This window comes from Protopterus annectens, chromosome 8.part0 (genome assembly GCF_019279795.1).
Source record: "Protopterus annectens isolate FY-2018-M chromosome 8.part0, PAN1.0, whole genome shotgun sequence".
Lineage (NCBI taxonomy): Eukaryota > Metazoa > Chordata > Ceratodontiformes > Protopteridae > Protopterus > Protopterus annectens.
In genome coordinates, this window is record NC_056741.1 from 455388423 (window position 1) to 455407456 (window position 19034).

General features: G+C 45.7%; 1 protein-coding gene across 3 annotated transcripts in view; it reads left to right on the forward strand.

Moving 5' to 3' along the window:
* The window catches only part of INTS3 (integrator complex subunit 3), a 2345436-nt gene that overhangs the window by 822641 nt on the left and 1503761 nt on the right, over positions 1–19034 (forward strand). For 2 of the 3 annotated variants that reach the window (XM_044079970.1, XM_044079972.1), the window contains one exon: positions 3472–3519. The exons of the other annotated variant lie outside the window; for it this stretch is intronic. In XM_044079970.1, the coding sequence (XP_043935905.1) occupies positions 3472–3519 (48 nt within the window). The remainder of the gene's footprint in view (positions 1–3471; positions 3520–19034) is intronic. 3 annotated transcript variants of the gene reach the window in all.

Below are 19034 nucleotides of genomic sequence, written 5' to 3' on the forward strand. Positions count from 1 at the left end.
ACAAGCAAGGGGGAACACATTCTTATCCTCTATGCAGGCAAGCAATGATTTTATGGGAGACTGCGTTAAGCTTGCAATTAACTCTTCAGGCAAGGTTTCTGCCAGGAGCACAGAACTCCTTAGCAGATGTGTTAAGCAGACAAATCATGGATCCCCACGAGTGGAAACTGGATCTTCATGTATTTCAGAAATTGACAGTGTCATGGGGAACTCCAGACATAGATCTGTTCGCTTCTCCACTAAACCACCAGCTGCCAAAGTATTGCACAAAGGGGTTTCATCACACAGCTTGGAAAGTGGATGCTCTGTCTTTCAGTTGGAAAAACCTTCATGTGTATGCCTTTCCACCTCTACCTCTTCTTCCAAAGGTACTATTAAAGGTCAGACAAGACAGGCCAAGGATGATTTTGATAGCTCCAGATTGGCCTCGGCAACACTGGTACCCACTACTACGCAGTCTGGTAAAGAAGCCTCCATGGCCTTTACCTCTGATTCCTCATCTGTTATCTCAGAAGGACGGTCATCTGCTCAATGTCAAGCTTCACTCTCTTCATCTAACAGCCTGGCATATTCTCTGTTGAAACACAGCAGGTCTCAACTTCCTCAACAAGTTTTAAATGTGATTATGGAAGCTAGAAGACCTAGTACAAGGAAGGTGTATGCAGAAAAATGGAAGAGATTTTTATTTTGGAGTACAGCAAAGAATTTGGAGATTTCTGAGCCTAATTTGAGTGTGGCTCTTCAATATCTTACTGAGTTATTGGACAAAGGTTTGTCCTTCTCTTCCATTAAGATTCATGCTGCAGCAATTTCAGCTCACTATGATTGTGACCCACCATTGTTTTCGCATCCTTTGTTCAAGCAGTTTCTTAGAGGGCAAAGAATATAAGACCCCCACGTAGAGCTCCTACTCCTGCTTGGGATCTCAATTTTGTGTTGGAAAAACTTACTCTACAACCTTTTGAGCCTGCGGCTACTGCTGAATTGAAATACTTGTCATGGAAGACTGCTTTTCTGTTGGCTATTACTTCTGCAAGAAGGGTGTCTGAGTTGCAGGCCCTTATGGCAGTAGAGCCCTTTTGATTTTCCATAAGGATAGGGTATCATTACGTACTAATCCTTCCTTTATGCCTAAGGTGGTTTCTAGTGTGGCTTTAAACCAAACTATTCATTTGCCTACTTTTTATGCAGACCCCCAAAATAAAGGGGAAAAGATTTTGCACACTTTAGATGTACACAGGCAATTGCGATATTATTTAAGCAGGACTAATGATTTTAGGCAGTCTCAGCAGTTGTTTGTTTCTTTTGCTTTGAGTTCACAGGGCAAGCCTGTGTCAAAACAAACTATTTCTAGGTGGATTGGCTTTTGCATTGCATTTTGTTATTCCCATCATGGCAAGGAGATTCCAGCTGGGATTAGGCCTCATTCCACTAGGGCTACTGCCACTTCAACAGCATTTCTAAGGGGGGTGGCAACTAAGGATATTTTGGAAGCAGCTACTTGGAGTTCAGTGCATACTTTCTCTAAGCATTATCACCTTCCTATCTACTCTAAGTCTAGGGCTGGTTTTGCCACAGCTGTTTTGCAAGGCATGTTGTCAGCTCCTACTTCTTTATAATTTGCCAGCCTCCCTTACCTCTGCTTTGGGATTCTACCCAATAGTCAGGACTGCAGCAATGGAAGGCGAAGAACATAGTACAGTTTTGTACCTACCATAAATGTAGATGTTCGAGGATTCCATTGCTGCAGTCCAATTTACCCTCCCTCCTTCCCCTCTGTATTTAGGGGTGGTTGTGTAGGTGAGTTTACATGCTTATATTTTTGTATATATTGTTGTATATATTGTACATGTTTTTGGTGCAGGTTTTTTGGGACTTGTCTTTTTAGGGTCTTCTGACATCTGGGGCAAGAAAAGACTGAGGATATGACGTCGGTCATGCGCATTAGTACCCTGACGTACTGACGTCAGTCTAAGGCGCCATGACCGACGTCAGCCTTATACTCTGGTATTCGGGCCGACTGGACGCGGACTATACCCCAATAGTCAGGACTGCAGCAATGGAATCCTCGAACATCTACATTTATGGTAGGTACAAAACTGTACTTTTCTTTCCTTCTTGTTTGAAAATAGCTTAAGCTGTTGCACAGTCAAGGTACAACTGACCACCCTTTTCAACTTTCATGTAGTCTTTCTATCTTCTTCCCTTGTTGCACAACAACTGTGTAAAGCTTTCGTAAAGGGGACTCTCCTGTTATGTCTTCCCATCAAAGATCGCACACTTCCATGAGACCTGAACGTCTTATTGGAAACGTTAACTCATTCCCCTTTTGATCCAGCTTTCTCCACTGAATTGAAATTCCTGTCTTTGAAAACTTTTGTTAATAAAAGCAATCACCTCAGGCAGAAATATTTCAGAGCTGCATGCAGAATTGTCATTATCTCCTTATCTCGAGTCCCACGAAGGGAGAGTTTATATCAGAGGCAATCAATCATTCTTCCCCAATGTTTCTTTATTCTTCACTAACCTCTTCATCTTCCAATCTTCTTTCCAAACAAGTCTAACAGAGGTGAATTCCTTCTTCACACATTGGACATTCAGTGGCAATTACAACTTTACCTGTACTGTGCAAACCTATTGGAAAAGATTATTAGCTGTTTATTTTCTTCATGTCCCCCCAGACTAGGATGTAATGTATCCAAAACAACTCCCTCCAAATAGTTATCAAAAATGTATATAACCTTTGTTTACAATTCAAAGAACAAGTATGTGCCAATGAAGTCTAATGCTCATTCAACCAGGTCAGTGGCAGCATCTACCCCCTTCTTCATAAATTCATCAATAGATAATATATGTATGACATTAACTTTGTCTAAGTTGCATACCCTTTCCATACATTGCAAGTTGGACATTCTTTGCAGATCTAGAACCTATCCATGCCTATATCTCATTGTTTCATTTTAATGTTTTCATACCTTTAATTTACTTGGAAGTCAGCAACAAACTGTGTCTGAGGCAGGCTGAGGGTAGGTGATTAGCTTGCTGAATCAGAGTATCTGATCCTCCTAGTGGCTCATCCCCCCCATCAAATTCACATAGCAGCTCATTTTCCCAACAGTCAAAACAGACGGACTAGGGATGACAAGGATCCAGCTTTATGGTAAGTACACAACTTCTATACTTCAGGGAGCTCTTATTGGTCTCCATTGTCAGTTGAGGAAGAAAGTTCTGGAGGCAAAGTACTTGACAGCCAAAAGGGTGAAGAAGTGTATAGCTGCCCTGAACCTCTCACCTCTCCAACTAATATTAATGAATACATACTTAACATTTCACATTTTGTGGAATACTTCTACATACTTGCTCAGCACAGTAGAGCAGTGATTAATGCTGCTACAGGTCAGCGTATGTTTTTTTTTTCAATTTAGTTCCCTGCTGGGGTAAAATCTGGATGCTTTCTCTGTGTTTGCATAGGTTTTCAGCAGCTGCTTTGGTTTCTTCCAACATGCTAAAGACATACAGGTAGGTGAATTGAAAGATCCCCAGACTTAACAGTAAGCATGTTTTATGTGTATCCATATGTGATGGTCTGACTTTCCTTCCAGGATTGGTTATTTTTTTACTGCCTTATTTCTGTTGATAGATGTGATAAGTTGTGACCATGATTAGGATTAAGCAGGTGTAAGAAAATAAACAATGTCTCAAAATGTCTATATCCTGCCAGTACATATTTTTTCTCCCAAACTTGTCACTGACAATCAAGCCTGTCCCTTCTGATAGATGAGTGATCCTTTGGCTCTGTAGCTTGAGGGCTCTATGACCTCTTTATTCCCTATGTGAGAATCCCATCATCTGCTTAGTAGAGGACTGGATTTTAGGATTAAGCCACACCATCCTCCTGCATGTGCCAGTTATGTCCAAGTTATTGGGAAGTGCAGTGGGCTGGTGTAGTGTATGTTTCCACCTGTGCATGAAGTAATCGGTGACTGCCCTTCTCCTTGCATATTCATACCCCACTTCTTGCAAATCTTGGTCTTCATCCAGTGAGTGCGTGCATGGACACATTCTCTTCACCCTTCCAGTGAAGAGTGATGGTTAGGTTAAGCCTTGTTATTTGTTATTCCCCCACACCAACTTCAACTTCTACTAATCTACTGTAGGTCTTCTGGGTCTTACACAGGGCATTATCCCTCTGTGCCAGTGGAGCTGGCTGTTTCTATCTGTACACATTAATAAATACTATCTCAGGAGGTAATTTCAAGCAGGTACATTTTACTTTAGCACAATTGCATTGCAGATACAGTATATGTATGTAATGAGGGATTACCGATGGTTTAAACCTTGTTAATACCTTATCAAGTGTAATCTTACCATATCTACTTGTTTTTTCAAGACTGTTGTCTTAGTAATATAATTGGTGGTTTAGGTAATACTTGTCAAAAAGCACACAAAAGCATCCATAATTGAGAGTTGCAATACTGCTGTGGACACTGACACCATTTGGCTGGTGATACAGATTACATTAGATGGAAAAACAAATTTCTTTTTTTAGTTACATCCATTCCGCTACCAGCTGTCTTAGACTACTTTGCTAGTCTGCTCACAAATATAAATGTCAAACCAAATGTTTTACTATTGAGTGATTTAAAGTTAGATTGCTTAGGGTTTTTGTACCCTAAACTTATACATACCATTTCATTTTCTGTCTTTACCTAAATATGTTACATATCCCTGTGCTTTTTACTCTCTCAGACATGCTATTAAATATGACCCTAACTAATCTAGCCCATAGATACAAATCATTTTCAGCTGTACTAAACACGATGAATATATTTTATTAAGTTTTTTCCTTTTTTTTTTTTTTTGTGGTGGTGGGTGGGGATCATCCCTAAGCCACCACTCCTTCTAGAATCATTGGGCTCATTCATTCATTGTATCCCTGGTGTTTAAGGGCACTGCAAGGACGACATAAGCACTAAGAATTGCAGGTGTCATCTGGAAGGTTTTAGGATATTTTGGGGTTCTCCTTAATACCTTCTGTCTGTTCCACTTAGGAATGAAAGGAATGCAGTGCTAGCATTATTGGACCCAGTACATGTCTTTGTTTCTTCACCTTTGTAACTCTTATTTAAAAGGCTGAACACTTTTTAGGGGGCCCACAGCTGATGGGTCCCAAGTGCAGGAGCTGCAATTCCAGTCCTTCCACCAGGTGATGCTCCTGCAGCAGTACCCTCCTCCTGAGGTGATTGAGTCAGTATCAACCACTTACTCTTATGTCTCTGTGGCTGGTTCCTTCAGCACCAGGCCCTCAACTTAAAGGGGCAAGACCTCTGCTATGAGCGACAGCTTCCTTTGTGACCTGAGATTGTGATTGAAAATGTGCATCTCCTCTTGAGCTAGTATTCTCAATGTCTCTTAACATCTGAGCTGTGAAATATGCATTTTGTGGTGTATAACTTTGCTAGAAATATAAATATGTTTAAGCTTCAGATGATTGTTTCAAATGACCAAATCCTAAAGGACTAACCATCAGATCTGAAGTAGGAACTTCATTTGTCAGCAACCTTTGGGATACGGATCCGATTTCGGATCCGAGCCGGCAACTTCTATCATAGCATAGATCCGAGCTCCTAGCTCCTCCCCTTACCCATAATCCCCTGCCTACCCTAACTGACCTCAGATCTAGTTTGCCGCTCTTCAAGCAACGGCTAGGTTCCAGAGCTCTTAGCGTTTTTGTGAGAAAAAAAAGGTTTTTCTTCTTCTTTCTGAGTGAGTGATTGTGTGTGCGTGGTAGGTTTACCCTTAACACTAATCTTATTATTATTTTAGCTTTTCAGCTTAAATTTAATTTATAATATTTCTCCCTCCCCCGCTGGTCGTAGCGTGTGTGTGTGACTTGAGTGTTAGGGGCCTAGTGAGTGTGCTTTACTGTAGTAATGTCGGAGGCCCCTAAAGCCATTTTTTCGAAATGCACCGAGTGTGGTCACAAGCTTTCACCGGCTGATGGCCACACTCGGTGCCTTAGGTGCCTTGGGGTTGAACACCTCTCTTTGGGGTGCGTGATTTGTGCAGCGTTCAACCCCAGGGCACTCAAGGATCGTAGGTCGAAGCTAGTCCTGGCGGGCCTTCTACCCCCAGACTCTGCTTCGGCCTCCGGTACTTTGGTGCCTGCTTACCCCCCCCCTGGTAGCGGTCACTCCTGCCTCCCTTCCTCTGACTGGGACTCAACCTCCCGCTTCGGCTCCGGAGGATAGGGAGGCCAGGAAAGAGAAGCGGCGGGAGAAGCACCTTAAGCGGCGGGCCGATGACTCCTCATCGGCCCCGCCCGCCAAGAGGGCTTCTCCGTCCAAGTCTTCTCGATCTCCTCCTCCTCGGATCCGATCCCCTTGTTTCTCCCCGGGACCCGAGAAGGAGGTGATCCGGTCCCCATCGAGGTCATCGAGGCGACACTCAAGGTCTGCCTCGGTGGCCTCTTCGAGGTCCACTTTTAGCATGTCTGATGCGGACATGAACCGGATGATGAGGAGATTCATCCAGGCCCAGATGCAGATGGGAGTGCTATTGCCTCCCCCCCCTCCGGGGGGGAGCTCGACCCCTTTTTTCGCTGCTATAGCTCCTTCTCCGACTCGCATTCCGGGTCTGGAGCGCTCGGAGCCGAGCCACGTTGGATCCGGGGGTAGGTCGGAGCCGACCGTGCTGGGCACGTCGGCTCCGATGGCTCCCTCGAGTTTGTCGGATCCGACCTCTTGGAGCCGTGGGCCAAACTTCGGATCCGAGGGATTTGGTGTGCTTTCGGCTCCGTCCCGGTCAGAGCACACTGGCCCTTCGGATCCGACGTTCTCAGCGCCGGGTCCGATCCCCGCTTCGGATCCGAGTAGGAGTCAGATCTCGAATCCGTCAGAGAGCTGCTCCCCCTCGGCTTTCGCTGTGGTGGAGAGGGCACTGTCGAGTGCTTCCAGGCCTCCGGTCCTGGCTTCGGCTCCCTCCCGCACTCCTTCTCATCTGGTCCTGGCTCCCCTCATCCGGCCCTCGGGGCAGCCTGCCTCAGCGCCTCTAGGAGTTCTAGTGGAACAGGATACAGCCCGTGAGGACTCCTCGGACAACCCCCCCGAGGAGATTCCTCACAAGGCAAAGTGCAAAAGGAGGCACATAGACTCCCCTGAGAGTCTCACCGAAGATACGGACTTGGATGAAGGGCAAGGCTCCCCTAGATCACCCCCCGAGGATGTCTCCTTTGGAGACATCATGGAAATGCTCAAAATCAGAGGTGGGTGGTCTGCCCCCAAGGCTTCCTCTGATGAGTCCGTATTCCTTGAGGCGTTTGAGGCAGGACCATCTACCTCTTGGGTGTCCCCTCCACCCGACCCCCTGGTGGATCTTATATCCTCTAGGGCTTGGAAGGAACCGGACACCGTAGAGCTGATCCCCAAGCGTCTGGACAAAATTTTGAGCCCCCCTGCAGAGAGATCACACTGGAGGAGAGGTCCCCCTGTGGATGCCATGTTGGTGGCTGCAGCCACCAAGAAAGAGTTGGCTCAGGAGAGCCCCACGGTTCATCCTCCGAGCAAGGAGTCTCGCGCGATGGACCGTCTTGGGAAGCGGGCCTTCAGTTCAGCGACCTTCTCTATGAGGGCCTTGAACTACATGGCACACGTTATTCGGATGCAGCGGGATCTAATTAAGGAATACGCTTTCCCCCCCCAGGGTCCATGTCGGAGGGAGACAAGGATCTGTACTCCTCCCGAATGGCCACCCTCCGCTCTATCTCTAACATCTCTATGCGGCTGTTGTCTCATGCTACGGAGGGAGCCGCTAGAGCAGGCAGAGTCGGGCTTGTCATGAGGAGACAGGCCTGGCTCCGTCACTGTGACTTTTCGGAACCCTTTAAGGCATCATTCGCGAATGCCCCTTTTGATGGTTATGCACTGTTCGGCAAAACCGTTCGCAACACTCTTGTCCAGAGCGAGAAAGACGGGAAGACCTTGTCTGCCGTCGGAGTCCGCTTCTCTGCGCCCCAGAGGTCCTTTTCCAAGAACCAAAAGGGTCAGAAGAAGATGTGGTTCCAAAAATCGCATCAATCCCAGTCTGCTCAGGACAACCAGTCCTCTCGTGGCAGAGGAGGACAGGGAGGACGCTGCCCCAGAGGCAGAGGGGGGTCCCAGGAATTTTGGGTCCAGAGAACCGTTCTCTGAGAGGCCCACACAGAACCCCTGAGGGGTTACCCGACTGCTCCACTCTGGAGGCAGTCGGGGGACGTTTTTCGAGGCACCTAGCAAAATGGGAGTCCATAACAACGGATCGCTGGGTGCTTCGTATTATATCCAAAGGTTACCAAATTCCCTTTATAGTAAACCCCAGAATCAGAAGCCTTCCCGGCATTCCACCCAGTCAGAGGGAGGCGGCTGCTGCAGAAATTCAGCAGCTTCTGCAAAAAAGAGCCATCCAGCCCGTCCCCCCAGATCAAGTCGGATCAGGGTTTTACTCCAGGTTCTTTCTGGTGCCAAAAAAGACGGGGGACTTGAGGTCCATCCTTGACCTCTCTCTCCTAAACCTGGCGGTACCCAAAGAAAAGTTCTGAATGGTCACGTTGCAATCCGTCCTCCCCTTATTGCGGGAGGATGACTGGATTTGCTCCATAGACCTCAAGGATGAGTACTATCACATTCTAGTGGACAGGCGTTCCAGGAGGTTTCTCCACTTCCGGCTGGGAGCCAGTCACTTTCAATTCAGGGTCCTCCCCTTCGGTCTCACCTCAGCCCCCAGGGTGTTCACCAAGGTCCTAGCGATAATAGCGGCCCACCTGAGACTCCAGGGAATTCAGGTCTTTCCATACCGGGACGACTGGCTCCTGGCTCCTCACAGCCCCAACAAGGCATCTACTTTGTTCATGCAGGGATTATTTCCTCAGTCTGGCTCCACTATTAGGATTAACCATCAACATGACCAAATCCTCACTCATCCCTACACAGGTGTTGGATTTTATAGGGGCGAGACTGGATTCCAGACAGATGCTTGCGTTCTTGACTCCAGATCGGCTTCGGAACCTGATGTTGCACGTGCAGGCCATCCTTCAACTGCAAACTCCTTCGGCAGAATTGATCCTGAGGGCCCTAGGATCTATGGCGGCTGCAATCCCTCTGCTGCCATTGGCCCTGTTGAACATGAGGGTTCTGCAGTGGACCCTCCAGGTACAATGGTCCCTGTCTCACCCCATTTCCTTAAGCAAGGTTTGCAGAAGATCGCTCCTGTGGTGGCTCCAGTCTCCCAACCTCCACACGGGACGTCCCTTCTCTCTACCTCCGCCAGTCGACACAGTGACCACGGACGCTTCTCGCCTGGGGTGGGGGGGCATTTTTCAGGCAGGACAGTCCAAGGCACATGGAACGACGTAGAAACCTCTTTGCATATCAACGTCCTAGAGATGAGGGCGGTGCTTTTGACGTTGCAGGCACTACACAACTCTCTTCCGGTAGGGACGATTGCAGTACAGACAGACAACATGTCTGTCGTCTGGTACATCAACAAACAGGGGGGAACCAGGTCTTACCCCCTTTGCCGCGAGGCCATGAGAGTGTGGGAATGGGCGATTTCTACCAACCGCTTTCTCATAGCAACGCACATTCCGGGACGGTCCAACATTCTAGCGGACAGGCTCAGTCGTACTATCCTGACTCCTTACGAATGGTCTCTCAACCATCAAGTTGCAGAGCAAGTATTTGCCCGATGGGGGCAACCTTGTTGCGATCTTTTTGCCTCTCCTTCAAACACCAAATGCAACGATTATTTCGCTCTGATCCCCCCTCCGGGGGTGTCCCCGAGAGACTCTCTAGTTCATGCTTGGCCTCCCGGTCTGCGTTATGCTTACCCTCCTCTTCCCCTGATGTTGAAATTATTACAAAAAGCCAGGCAGCTGGGGAGCAAGATGATCCTCATTGCCCCATTCTGACCTCGTCAGACGTAGTTCCCTTACCTATGGTCTCACCTAGTGTATCCACCATGGATTCTGGATCCCATTCCGGATCTCATTTCTCACCCTCTCGGTCTTCCGACTCCGAACCTGGTCAACCTCAAGCTGACGGCTTGGTTGCTCCAGTTCCACTCCTCATAAGGACTCCCGGGATCTCATCACCGGTCAAAGCCATTCTTGTAGCAGCTCACAAGCCTTCCACCAGGAAGGTTTATCGGAGTAAGTGGAAATGCTTCACCATTTGGGCAGAACACCGTCGTTTAGACCCTTTTACAGCCCCGATATTGTTGGTTCTAGATTTTCTAACCTCTCTCTTTCACCAGGGGGGTAGTTCTTCCACAGTCAAGGCACAACTGGCAGCAATCTCATACTATCACGTGGGGCAAGAGTCTGGCCCTCTTATCACTTCCAAACTGTGTAAGACCTTCCTCAAGGGCACCTTCCTCCTTAGGCCTCCAGTTAAAGAGGTGGTACCTCCATGGGATTTATCCTTAGTCTTGCAGGCCTTGACTGGTCCCCCATTCGAACCGGCGGCCACGGTTGATCTCAAATTTCTCTCTTGGAAGACAGCCTTTTTGGTGGCCATAACTTCAGCCAAAAGTGTTGGAATTGCAAGCTCTTTGTGTCAAACCACCATATCTGGTCTTTCACCTGGATAGGGTTTACCTCAGGATCAATCCGTCCTTTCTACCTAAGGTATCTTCAGAAGCGAACATCAATCAATCTATCAATCTTCCAGTGTTTTTCCCCAACTTTCATAACAAAGGAGAGTACAAGCTACATTCCTTAGACGTACACAGACAACTACGTTTTTATATCCATAGAACTGCTGATCATAGGCAATCCGATCAGTTATCTCCTTTGCCAAAAGTAATTTCGGAAAGTCAGTTTCTAAAGTTTCTCTCTCTCGATGGATCTCGAGTTGTATTCTTTTAGCATATCAGAACTCGGGAAGGCCTGCACCTCAAGGAGTCCATGCTCATTCTACTAGGGCCATACATCTGAGGCCTTTCAAGCTAGGGTTCCACTGGATGACATTTGTTCCGCAGCCCCTTGGGCTTCATCTCACACCTTTATCAGCCACTATAAAATAGATGATGTTCATCGTGCATACAGCTGCAGTCATAACAGATGGGTTCTCCTGCCGTCAGGCGGGTCCTCGGTCGGCCGAATTCCAAAGTCTAGGTCTGGCGTCGGTTGTCGTCGCTTCTTCCCTGACGTCAGTGCGACAGGGGTATAAAGGAACCAGCTGACGCCATTTTCTTCAGTCTTTCTTGCCACGCGGTGCCCAAAGCAGAAGCAGTTCGCAAGTGCCGGTCGGCCAGCTCCTGAGATTACGAAAATTTGGAAACCAAAGTCTTCTTAAAAGCTAAGTACCCCGTTGGGGAAACTTTTCTTGTCTCAGACCGATGTCAGACAAAGTTAATAATTGTATTTCTTGTGGGAAGCAAATACCGCATAATGATTTCCATTCCCTCTGTATTCCTTGTTTAGGCCCAGACCACGACGTCTCGGTCTGTCGCTTTTGTGCTACATTCAACAAACGCACTATTAAGCGTCGGGCGGAGTTCGCCCAGCATTATTTTGGGAAAGCATTTAACTATACTATGTCATCGGATACTCCGACTTCGGTTTTGTCTAAAAAACGCAAAGACAAGGACCGACACACTATGTCCGCGGCCTCTACCGACACCACGCCAAAGCCGACTACACGTGGTCCGGTTCTCAGCGAGGTGCCTACGCAGCCCCTGATTACCGACGACACATCTTTGGCGGTGTCTCCTATGCCTGAGGTCGCAGGCTCTTCGGCCCACACCCCGACTACAGATACCGAAGCCACTCTTGGCGTTGAAACACAGAATGTGGACAGGTCCACCTCCACTCAAGGTGTCTTCAGACCTTCCTCTTCTTTCTCCATCAAGGCTTTCGCCAAGTCTAAAGCAACCATGCACTCTAAGAGACCAGCTACACAGGGCCCATCTCCAGGCCCCATGCCTAAGAAACAGATGCTTAAAATGGCTGAGGATTTAATTACTCTAATCAGAGGTTCTCAGCCCCCTCCGGACAAAAGGCCCAGAGTGGAGGAAGATTCCCCCTCCTCTGAACAGGGCTCCATTATTTCAGAACACTCTGATGATCAGGAACAGTCTTACTCCCCTTTTGAAGACTCTGATGTGGAGGAGTCTATTCCTTCTGTATCCCCCCTGAGGATTACTCATTTGGGGAAACTTTGCATACCTTAAGGGAACACTTCCACTGAGAAGGCCAGGATTATTCAGATTCCAAGAAAAGGCTCAGGGAATTTCTTTTGTTACCCCAGCACAGGCCTCTGGCTATACCTCCTGTCTTGGACATCCTAGATGATGTTTACTCGGAGGCCTGCCTTAACCTGGACTCTCTACCTCCAGCTCCAGTTAAGCCTGACAGGTACTACAGGGTTCCTGACTCACACCAATTTCTATACAAAAGCCATGCTGCTGACCTAGAAACCATCTCACAGGGGCCCAAGGGAGTTAAGGCCTCCATTGCCAAAAATCCATTGCCTTCCAAGAGAGATTCCAGATCCTTAGAAAGGTGGTGAAAAAAGGTATATACCTCGGCTACCTTATCCATGAGGGCCTTAAACTGTCAGTTTCATATGCTAAAATATCAACAGTTTTTGTTATCACAATTGAAAAGTAAAATGTCTCAACCTGAACAACCAGACTTGAAGGAGTTGCAGGATTTGATGCATAGTGCAGAACAAGTGGGTAAGCATACCTTACAATGTGGTTTTAATGCTCTAGAGGCCTCATATAGAGCTGCTGTTACAAGTTCAGTCATACGTAGGCATGCCTGCCTCAAGGAACAAGCCTTGCCTGATCATGTCAAAGCTAAATTACTAGACGCCCCTCTTCAAAAGGATGTACTATTTGGTGCTAATGCTGAGGAAGTATTACGGAAAATGGAGGAAAAGGCTAAATCAGTGCAAACTGTGAAAGAATTTCTGCAGGTTCAACCCCCACGTTTTAGTAGAAATTGGCCTTCCAAAAACTGGTCCTTTTCTGCCACAGACAGACCCCAAAGAGGCAGATACAGGCGCCCGAGGGGCGGAGGACAATCACAAGGATCGTATAGAGGCAGACAATGGCAAGCTCCTACACAAAGAGGTGGTGAGGACAACTCGCAATCTTTCAGAAAGCAAACCCAATGACTTTCCCCTTTGCATGCCAACCAGTTCTCAAATGGCAGCCCCCTTAGGAGGAAAGCTGGCATTATTTTCAAAAAATTACAAATGGATCCTGGACATTATAAACAGAGGCTACAAATTCCATTTTCATACCCTTCCAAAAATGAGAGGCATGCCAAACCTGCCACACAATCAAAGGGCAGAGGCATAAAGGCAAATTTCAGATCTCATAAACATGAAAGCTATTCAAGAGGTACCTACACACGAACAAGGTCAAGGTTTTTATTCCAGGCTATTTCTGGTGCCAAGGAAGGGAAAAGATTGGAGACCTATTTTGGATCTATCCATCCTAAACACATTTCTACTCGTACCAAAATTCAAGATGCTCACTCTACAGCAACTTCTTCCCATGCTGGGCAAGGAGTCTTGGCTGGTAACATTGGACCTCAAGGAGGCATACCTGCATGTCCCAATCAGACAAAATTGCAGAAGGTACCTCAGATTTCTTGCAGGTTCAACCCATTATCAATTCTCTGCATTGCCCTTTGGCTTATCTACTGCGCCCAGAGTATTCACGAAATGCCTGGCATCAGTAATTGCCTACTGCAGACTTCAAGGGATACAAATATACCCTTATTTGGACGACTGCCTGATCCAAGCGGACAGCAAGCACATTCTTCTGAAACATCTGGCTTATGTAATAATGTTATTAAACTATCTGGGATACACAGTCAACAAAGAGAAATCAAGGCTAATACCCTCTCGGAAGATAATTTTCCTGGGTGCCTATTTGGACACAAACACCCAGATGGCCTACCTCACGCCAGAGAAGCAGGGGCAACTAATTCAATACTTGAGAACACTGGCAAATTGCACCAGGCTGACTGCAAGGAAAATCCTGCAGGGTCTGGGATTCATGGCATCTTGCATCTTACTAATCCCATGTGCAAAGCTGCATGTGAGAAAACTACAATGGTACCTGAAAAACATATGGTCTTAACACAGCCACAGTTTGGAAACAATAATACCACTAATTCCATGTCTGCAAAAGGAATTTCTGTGGTGGGCTTAAGCATGTCAAACAAACACAGGTCTTCCATTCAGCAAGCCTTAAGCAAATCAAGTCATCACAACAGACGCCTCGGACTACTCCTGGGGGGCGCACATGACAGACCGGTGCATTCAGGGCAAATGGTCCCAAAAAGAAAAGCACCTTCACATCAATCAAAAAGAAATGCTAGCAGTCACAAATGCTATTATAGCTTTTAAGGACCTTCTACAACCAGGTCAACTATTGATAAGAACGGACAACACCACAGTTATGTGGTACATAAACAAACCGGGAGGAACACATTCTTATCCCCTATGCAGACTGGCCATGTCACTTTGGAACATGGCCATGGACTTACAGATGGAAGTACAAGCACAGTACTTGCCAGGCAAGGAAAACACGCTGGCAGATAACCTAAGCAGGAATATGACAGATCCACACGAATGGAAATTGCATCCAAAAGTTTTTACAGAAATAATACAAGAATGGGGAAGGCCAGACATAGATCTCTTTGCCACCCACAAGAATCATCAATTGTCAAAATTCTGCTCAAGGATCTTCCATCCAAAGGCCTGGAGAGTGGACGCTCTTTCCTTCAGTTGGACATCAATGACAGTTTATGCCTTCCCTCCTCTTCCTCTGCTGCCCAAAGTCCTATTAAAGACCAAAGCAGACAGACCAAAGATGATCCTCATTGCTCCGGACTGGCCAAGGCAACACTGGTACCCACTCCTGAGGAGCCTGACGCATTCCCCACCATGGACCCTGCCTCTAATGCCTCTTCTTCTGACTCAGCACAGTTTCAAAACTCTTCACAGCCAGCTAAAAACACTCAATCTAGCTGCATGGAAGATTCCTTAGCATCACAACAGGCCCTACTCTCCAAGGAGGTGCAGGATGTCATTTTGGAGGCCAGAAGGCCATCAACTAGAAAAGCTTACTCCATAAAATGGAAAGCGTTTTGTGTCTGGAATGAGAAAAAGGGCCAGGATCCTGGAAAACTGAATTTACCTCAAATACTACAATATTTGGCTGAACTGCTAAGCAGTGGACTTTCTTTCTCCTCCATCAAAATCCATGCATCAGCCATCTCTGCAGAATACAACACTGATCCACCTTTATTCTCTCACCCTCTCCTAAGGCAGTTCCTCAGAGGGGCTAAGAATTTAAGGCCTCCAAGAAAACAACCAATACCTGCTTGGGATCTTAATTTCATGCTGGAAAAACTGGCCTTGCCTCCCTTTGAGCCAGCTGCCTCATCAGATTTGCAATATTTGCCCTGGAAAACAGCTTTCCTTCTGGCTATCACCTCAGCTCGTAGAGTTTCAGAACTACAGGCTCTCATGGCCGTCCAACCTTTTATTATCTTCCATCAGGACAGAGTTTCCTTATGAACCAACCCGTCCTTTATGCCTAAAGTGGTATCCGGGGTAGCTTTAAATCAGGCCATACATTTACCTACTTTTTATCCTAATCCTCAAAACAAAGGGGAGAGATTACTACATTCCTTGGACATCCACAGACATCTGCATTATTATTTGGACAGAACAAAGCCTTTCAGAAAATCAGAACAGCTCTTTGTGGCCTATGCGGTAGGAGCTCAAGGGAAGCCAATTTCCAAACAGACAATCTCAAAATGGATAGCCCACTGCATATGCTTTTGCTATTCCTTTCATGGCAAAACTGTTCCTACAGGCATTAGGACTCATTCCACCAGGGCCACAGCCACCTCTGCAGCATTCCTCAGAGGAGTTCCTACCAAGGATATTTTGGAAGCAGCCACTTGGAGTTCTGTGCATACCTTCTCCAAGCACTACAGCCTACCATTATACTCAAAATCTAGAGCAGGCTTGGCTCCTCCTATTTCCACCTAGTGCCTACCACCCCTTTCTTAGCTTTGGGATTCTACCCATCTGTTATGACTGCAGCTGTATGCACGATGAACATAGTACAGTTTTGTACCTACCATAAATGTAGATGTTCGAGTGCTAATACAGCTGCAGTCCAGGTTTCCCTCCCTCCTTGGGACAGGCCTATAGGCTAACACACCCTCATACAACCTGATTGGGGTATTCATTTATGATGTATTTGATTGCAACTACTGTATTTGGATTATATTGCACTGCATGATTACACAAATTTATGTATTGCCTTCCTTCTGGGGGCACCTGACATCTGGGGCAAGAAAAACTGAAGAAAATGGCGTCGGCTGGTTCCTTTATACCCCTGTCGCACTGACGTCAGGGAAGAAGCGACGACAACCGACGCCGGACCTAGACTTTGGAATTCGGCCGACCGAGGACCCGCCTGACGGCAGGAGAACCCATCTGTTATGACTGCAGCTGTATTAGCACTCGAACATTTACATTTACGGTAGGTACAAAACTGTACTTTGTCTCCCGAGGTAGGGCGTCCTTTGGCTCTGCGGTGCTCCGGAATATCCTTCCATGAAGGCCAGCCAAGATTTAGGTAGCTGGGGACTCTGTCCCAAAGGTTGCTGACAAATGAAGTTCCTACTTCAGATTAAGAAGTTATGTACTCACCATAACGTTCCATCTGAGTAGGTATCTTCATTTGTCTGCAACCATCCCCCCCTCCTTCCCCCTGACCAATATGATCGCTCTTGTGTTATTAGCATATGTTCCCATTGGGAAACTTATCTGCTGTGCTATGGGGCAAACTTGATCTGAGGTCAGTTAGGGTAGGCAGGGGATTATGGGTAAGGAGAGGAGCTAGGAGCTCGGATCTATGCTATGATAGAAGTTGCCGGCTCTGATCCGTATCCCAAAGGTTGCAGACAAATGAAGATACCTACTCAGATGGGACGTTATGGTGAGCACATAACTTCTTATTCCCTCTAAATTGGTTTGTGAGATATTTTTGAACCGGTCAATTCCATTCTCATTTTGTTTTCACAGAAAGATTAGAATAAAGTAAAGCATCTGCTTTATATTGTATACGTAAACTGTCATCTGTGGATGTTCCTTGTATTGAACACTTTTAAAGTAGTGATAACATTTTGGGATTTATAGCACAGATATGATGATATTATTGAATTGGTTTAAAAAATATAAAGAAGTGTCAAAATTAAAATCTGGACATTGACCAAATAAGACAAGTCATTCCATGGCATATTTTATAATGAGCTATATATGCTGGACAGGACTTCTTGTCTCCATTGGAAGACAAGGATTTGTGTAACTTGGATATGTTAATTGAAAATTTTATATGGCAGGGCAATAGGCTCAGGGTAGCCTGGGAATTTCTGAAGCTACTGAAGAAATTTGGATTTCCTAGCAATTCCAGACTTGCAATGATACAGCAAAGGCTTGATACTGCCTACCGTGTCAAGTACCTGAGCTTCTAGTTGAACTTTGGCCTCCCACATTGTAGACAGGACTTTATTCTGCTACACCATAGATGTAGGCTTTGACCACAGTAAATTTCTTAATGTCTGGATAGACTTGTAATATCTGAAGGGCCTGTACTACCTTCAGTTGTTACTTTTCCATAGCTGATAAGTTTTCTTCCCCTCTTGCCAGCAACTTTCTGCTATGAAGCACCAATGATGCCAGCCCTGTCAATTTGGGCTTCACTGGTATTTCCCAAACATATTATACACATTCTTGTAATGGATTGCTGTATATTGTGATTTCATTCATTTAAGCAAGAATACAGTATGTTCTTCATTATGATCAGTGCTGCAGTAGCCTAAGCTATATGGGTTTTATTTGATTAGCACCCAACTGGCTTTCGAAGCTTCAGGGTACCTTCCATGCACCCAAACCACTAGTCAGCTCAAGCTCAGCTGAGTAAAAGTTGGGTTTGGGAAACCATCCCTTCAGAATGCTTCTCTGGGGTTTGGAGGATTGACAATTGGCTAACATTGTTTAAAATGTTTTTTTTTGTGTGTGGAGAAACTGTTATTTTACTTTTGGGGGAATGGGGAAAGTCTTTAAAGTGCTTTTTAATGCATGTTTTTTTTTCTGAGTAAAGGAACTCTTTTGCTACTTTTCCATTTCACCATCTATTCCTGTATAGCTTCTACAGGAATTAAGCACCGTTTTCAGCTTGATCATGGAACAACATAATGACTCCTTAGTTGAACCTTCTTCCAGATACAAAAATAAAAATAATAAGATTGTTAAGCAGCATTTGCCACTACAGCAGACAGCCTCAGCTGTAGGTGGGTGACTGCTATGTACTTAGTACATTATGATCAGATAAAGGACTAGGAATAGTTTTAAAATAGTTCACTTTATTAAGTAAATCAGTAGATGCGTAAATCCTATCGGTTCTAGTTTGCATCCCACGTGCGTAAGAATAATGAATGAAGAACAATCAATTATCTTTTGTAATACCACACGAAAGAAGACTCCGTTGCAATTTTGTAAAAGGTTTAATCCAAAGGTTATAGTTTCATTCAATAGCACGAAAAAACACACTTCTATTCTCTTCTCTAGCGCCTCGGCAAAAAGCCTTTTCAGAGTAGATAATTCCCTGAACCACATATATTTTATATTAAAATTTAATACGCTCAAACCAAATGGTCTGAATAGCGATTGTTCATGGAAAAGTTTGCTGTAATGCATGTCTGTTAGAAACATAGCATTTCACTGCAATTTTATTTGTTCTGTTTTTTTAAGAAAATGTATGAATAAGTTGATTGAATAATTGTATATAATTAGTGTGTGATAGTAGGTGTATAAAAGAATGGTTAATTGTGTGGTTCAGGGAATTATCTACTCTGAAAAGGCTTTTTGCCGAGGCGCTAGAGAAGAGAATAGAAGTGTGTTTTTTCGTGCTATTGAATGAAACTATAACCTTTGGATTAAACCTTTTACAAAATT